The 5,540-nt window shown below is 39.0% G+C and overlaps 1 protein-coding gene across 1 annotated transcript in view; it reads right to left on the bottom strand.

Annotated features, from left to right (window-relative positions):
- Positions 1–4,817, bottom strand: part of SLC39A9 (solute carrier family 39, member 9) — an 18,263-nt gene extending 13,446 nt beyond the window's left edge. The window contains exon 1 of the mRNA XM_008591435.1: positions 4,557–4,817. Within this exon, the coding sequence (XP_008589657.1) occupies positions 4,557–4,773 (217 nt within the window). The 5' untranslated portion in view covers positions 4,774–4,817. The remainder of the gene's footprint in view (positions 1–4,556) is intronic.
- Positions 4,818–5,540: the final 723 nt, after the last annotated feature.

Here is a 5,540-nt window from a genome sequence, read left to right as displayed (position 1 = left end):
TGTGTCAACACCCTATTGGATAAGAGCTCCCCCACCTCTGGTACCTTATAAAAAACCCCTGCTTGCTGTAATAAACAGAGTTCCAGCTTTGACCGTTCTCCTGGCTCGGTGTTCTTTCTTTGTCCCCGGGGCCGAAGCGCAGAGGGGATCGGGCCTGCGACACTCATCATCCCGCTCAGCCCCATAAGAGGTTGCCGCCGGCTGGTCCGGGGTCCTCTTCCCGCCCTGTGTTGCTGGTCCCCGGTGGCGAGGAACCAACACACGCTCTCCCAAGTGAGCTAACCGGCCATCCCTATATAGGGATCCAAACCCATAGCCTTGGTGTTATCAGCATCACACTCTCCCAAGTGAGCCACGGTCTGGCCCTTTTTCACGAATTTTTTGAAGACCCCTCCTACATAAAATCCTGCAGAGAATAGGTAAAACCATCTCATCAGACATATGAGAGTCAGCAAAAACAGTAGTAACCTCAGAGATAAAACAGGAGGAAGAATAAAGGAACACATTCTATGTTTAATTCTTTGTATAGGATTATAGGGCCTATCAATTTTAAATTGAAACTTATAGGGCCGGCCCGTGGCTCACTTGGGAGAGTGCGGTGCTGACAACACCAAGTCAAGGGTCAAGATCCCCTTACTGGTCATCTTTTAAATAAATACATACATACATACATACATACATACATAAAGAAATACATACATACATACAAACATTAATTAATTAATTAATTAAATTGAAACTTATGAGAATCACAAGAAAAATGCCATGGAGGCCAGTGTGGGCTACTATATAATGCAGCCCTTTTCTCAGATTCATCTATTGTCTAACATTTTGCCTGATTTGCATCATCATTTATACTCAGGCTCTTTCTCTATATACACATTTTTGGGGTACCATTTAAGAGTAGGTAGCACATACCATACATAACGCTTTATCTCTAGATACTTCAATGTATATTTCCTAAGAGAAATAATATTTTCTTACATAATCACAGTATAGTTACCAACTTCAGTAAACTTAACATTTACACTTTTTCCAATTTCTCTTGCATATTCTAATTTTGTCAATAGCCCAATAATGTCCTTCAAAGCATCTTCCCTCTCCAGGAAGGATCCAGTCTAGGATCACTTATTGCACTTAGCTGTAACTCTTTAGTCTCCTTTCATCTGGAACATTTCCTCTGCCATTGACTTTTATGACACTGACATTTTTGGAGAACACATTTCCCTTTCTGCACCTTTCTTGTTTTTTAGTAGAAGGAGGCTTCCTTTTGGGTTTGTCTGATGTGTCCTTAGATTATGTGTTCTTGGATGGAATACTATATAGATGATGATGTTTCTCAGGGTATCACATCTAGAGGTATAGGATGTACATCTGCTACTCACTGGTGATGTTAATTTTGGATTATATCCTGAATGTTGTCAATGTTACCTTGTGGATACCCTGGACTTTGTTACACATTCCTCCAAAGAGTGTTGATTTTTTTTGTTTTGCTTTAAGTAACTTGATTTGGCTAAAACTGAAATCTCTGTCTTTTGGGGAGTGCTCAAATCTCAGTTTAGTTCTTTTATCTTTAGCTGAGCTGCCTGAGTCTGCTCATGCAAGCACGGTTCAGGGGTTAGCCAGAGACCTGGGCAGTTTATATGCAGAATTAGGGGCTGAGTTTCTCTCCCTCTGGTTCTTTGGGCCAGAAAGACTGAGTTTTCTATCAGAGTTTTAGCTGCCCAAAGTGCACTGATGGCTAAAAGCAGTAAAAATAGGAAACTCATGCTGTTCCAAATGTTGACTCCCCTCCTGAATTTGCCCGCTTTAGGTCACTCTCCAATGTCTTTAAGTTGTGGTTTTTCACATTTTGTCTAGAATTTATAGTTATCTATAAGGAGGCTGGTCTGATAGCTTACTAAGTAAAACAAAAGCAGCATGCTAGTGACATTAATTTTGATCATTTTTGAATATGTGGAATATTAATATGTTTCCCAAAGTCAAAATTATACCAAAAAGGCATGCTCAGGGAAGTGTCATGCCTTCCTAAAACCCTTCTGCCCTCACACACCCTCCACCCCACTCCATACAGTTTTCTGGCTGATCCTTTTTGTGTTTCCTTTTTGTAAAATTAAGCAGATATATCTATGTTTTCTTATTTCCCCTTCTTCCTTACACAAAACATAGTATATGTTTGGTGTTCATTTACGCTTTTGCTTTTTTTTTCCCACTTAATTTCTCCTGGAAATCTCTCCCTATCAGTTGACAAAGATATGATTCTTTATTCTTTTTAGAGCTATGTTATACGCCATTATGTATATATACCATAGTTCATTCAACCAATCTCTATGACTGGATATCTAAGTACTTTCCAATATTCTATATAAATACAGCTGCAGTGAGTAATCTTGTGCATATGTATTTTCATATTTGTGCCATATTATCAGAGTAAATTCCCAGAAGTGGGATTTTTGGGTCCAAGAATAAATATATATGTAGTTCTGTTTGATATTGCCAAATTTCTCTCCACAGGTGTTGTACCATTCTGCAGTCCCATCTGCAATATATGAGAGTGTTTATTTTACCACAGCTTTGCCAATTGAGTGTATTATCAAGCTTTTTGAATTTTTGCCTAACTGGTGAGAAATGGTATCTCAGCATAGTTATGATTTGTATTCCTTTTAAGTAAAATTGAACATCTTTTCATTTGTTTAAAGAGCATTTTTATATTCTTTTGTGAAATATCTGTTCATGTCTTTTGCCTGCTTTTCTACAGATTTTTTTTCGTAGACCAAGGATTCTTAACTTGGGGTCTGCAGAGAAGAACAAAGGTAGAATTCAGGGGGTGTCAGTGACGTTAACTTGGAAAAAAAGCATTTTTAGTTTTACTAACCTCTAACTGAAATTTAGCATTTCCTTTAATTATTATTGTAAGCAATAAATCACAATATTAGCATTAGCTTATTGCCAAAAGAATTCCAATCATTTCATACTATTTGACAGTTGTAGATATTTTGAAATTATCATTTCTACTCATCACTACTTTAAATGAAGGACTTATAGGGCCAGCCCAGTGGTGCACTCGGTAGAGTGCGGCGCTTGGGAGTGCGGTGGCGCTCCCGCTGAGGGTTTGGATCCCATATAGAGACCAGTCCGCTCACTGGTTGAGCGCGGTGCGGGTGTGACACCGAGGGTTGCGATCCCGTTGCTGGTCGCGGTACGGGTGCGACACCGAGGGTTGCGATCCCGTTACCGGTCACGAAAAAAGACAAAAAGGAAAAAAAATAAAAAATAAAAAAATAAATGAAGGACTTATAGAACTGCTGCCACACTGCATGATTACAATTTTCCTGTCTGTAGATGCTCATGTGACAGCTGGGCAACTGCTAAGCAACTTTGCACCTAATACTCATCCAGCTACCAAATAAGTGGAAGTCATGCGACCCCCTACTGGGTACCAAGATACTCTATGTAGCATTCCAATGCTGTATTTTCTATCTGCAAAATTCTCTGTCAACATATTTGGAAAGAGATATGTGATATCTATAAATCCCTGAAAAGGTTTATAACTCTCAAATGTATTTCTATCACTATGGCATCAAAGTTGTATCATGTATCAGAATCCTTTTTTATTTAATATAAACCATATAAAAGATGTTGACCTATCCAAAGATGTATTCATTAATTTTAAGATTAAAAAGTTACTATGACTGGAGTTAAACTTAAAAAGTCTTGGAGAATCCTAGCTGCCTTTGAAAGAAGCTTATCTTTCCTTGGAAAGCAAGCTACGAATGTGTTTAAGTACATTTGTTAAGAAAATACCTTTGTGAATCAGGATTTTCTACACTAGTAACCATCAAAACAAAAACCCCAAATCAACTGTATGTTCAACTTGACATACATATTGCTTTGTTAAAGACCACCTCCCAATTTAATTTTCTTAATCAAGCTAAGTAACAATAGCTGATGTCCTAAAAAATAAAGTTGAACTCTGACTTGCTTAAGATTCAAATATATTATCTAGTTACTTCACACACATGAATTTGTTCTAATGTTTTGGTAACTACACAAGTACTTCAACATAACTGGTTTTCTATGTAATCCTATGTATTATGCTTTATACATTTAAAAAGAATATTCCAATAAAAGGCCCATAGACTTTAGACTGCCCAGGGGCTTCATAGCATACAAATAGTTTAAGAACCCCTGCCGTAGACACTCAACCAGATGTGACTGCTTTAAGACAAGCAGAATAATAAATCAATAAACATTTCCTTGTGCCACATGCCATAACTCACAAGATCCACCAAGTGAATAAAATGTTCACTGGAACCTGAGGAAGACAGACTTTTAGCACTAAATAAGGCAAATGATACAGACTGAATTATTCAATTTTTTTTTTTTTTTTTTTTTTCTCTTGGTGCCTGGCCAGTATGGGGATCTGAACCCTGGACTTTGGTGTTGTAACACTGCACTTTAATCAACTGAGATAACTGGCCAGCCCCTATCAATTGTATGTAACTTTCTAAATTGCAAACTTATTGCACTGTCCAGAAAGCCTTGGAGCCTCTCACCGTCAGTAGAATGCACGTGGGAGCTGCCAATCTGGTCCACTAGCAACATGAAAACGAAGCCCAGTACCAGGGAAACACCGATGTAGGCATGCAGCTGTGTGTGGTCATGACTGTGTTCATGTTCATGGACAACTGATACTTCTGCTGCTTTGTCTGATGCAATCACATTCTGTGTTTCGCTCACTTGGTGGTGTTTTCCTAGAGAAGAATAAACCATAAAAAGAAAATAATTTTTCCACTAAAAACATTTTCATATAGAAGCTTCCATTCTTTTGTATTGCAAGCTCTACTTACTTTAAAGACATCAGCTTTCTATACTGTAATCCAGCCAGTCATAACCTCCTTCAACTTAAACTTCAAGATGAAAAAAATTCCCAAGTGTCTTCTGCTTTGGGCATGCAGAACTTCTGACTGCCTATTATTCTAAAAACCTGGGAAGTGGAAGCAAATCACCATGCTAGAAAGCAGTCATATTCCCAAAGGGACATACTCAAATCTTCCTTTCTGTCTGAGACCTTCATGCCAACCTCATCAGAAACTATAATAAGTTTTATTCTGATGAAAATCAGTAAGAGCAGTAACAATGAAAATAATTACAATCAAATTCATCTAGTTTTACACCTCGGTTGATACAAAAATTGCAAGTAAAGTATAAATTTTTAGCTTTAAAAAATATCAGTGGGTGGCCGGCCCGGTGGCGCACTGCTACAGTGCGCCGCTTGGGAGCGTGGCGGCACTCCCGCCGAGGGTTCGGATCCCACATACAGACCGGCCGCTCACTGGCTGAGCGAGGTGTGGGCGCAACAACCGAGGGTTGCGATCCCGTTGCTGGTCATGAAAAAAGACAAAAAGGAAAAAAAAAATCAGTGGGCAATCACTAACAAGAAACCAAAAAGGAAGAGCAGTTTAAGAGGCACACTTCAGGAAGGAAGATGGCGTCGGGTCTGAGCGTCCGCGCCAGGAGACAGCGTGATCCTGTGAGCC

The sequence above is a fragment of the Galeopterus variegatus genome, unplaced genomic scaffold (genome assembly GCF_000696425.1).
Source record: "Galeopterus variegatus unplaced genomic scaffold, G_variegatus-3.0.2 Scaffold6912, whole genome shotgun sequence".
Taxonomy (NCBI): domain Eukaryota; kingdom Metazoa; phylum Chordata; class Mammalia; order Dermoptera; family Cynocephalidae; genus Galeopterus; species Galeopterus variegatus.
The sequence above is the reverse complement of the archived record's forward strand: the minus strand, read 5'-3'. Positions and strand labels throughout refer to the sequence as shown.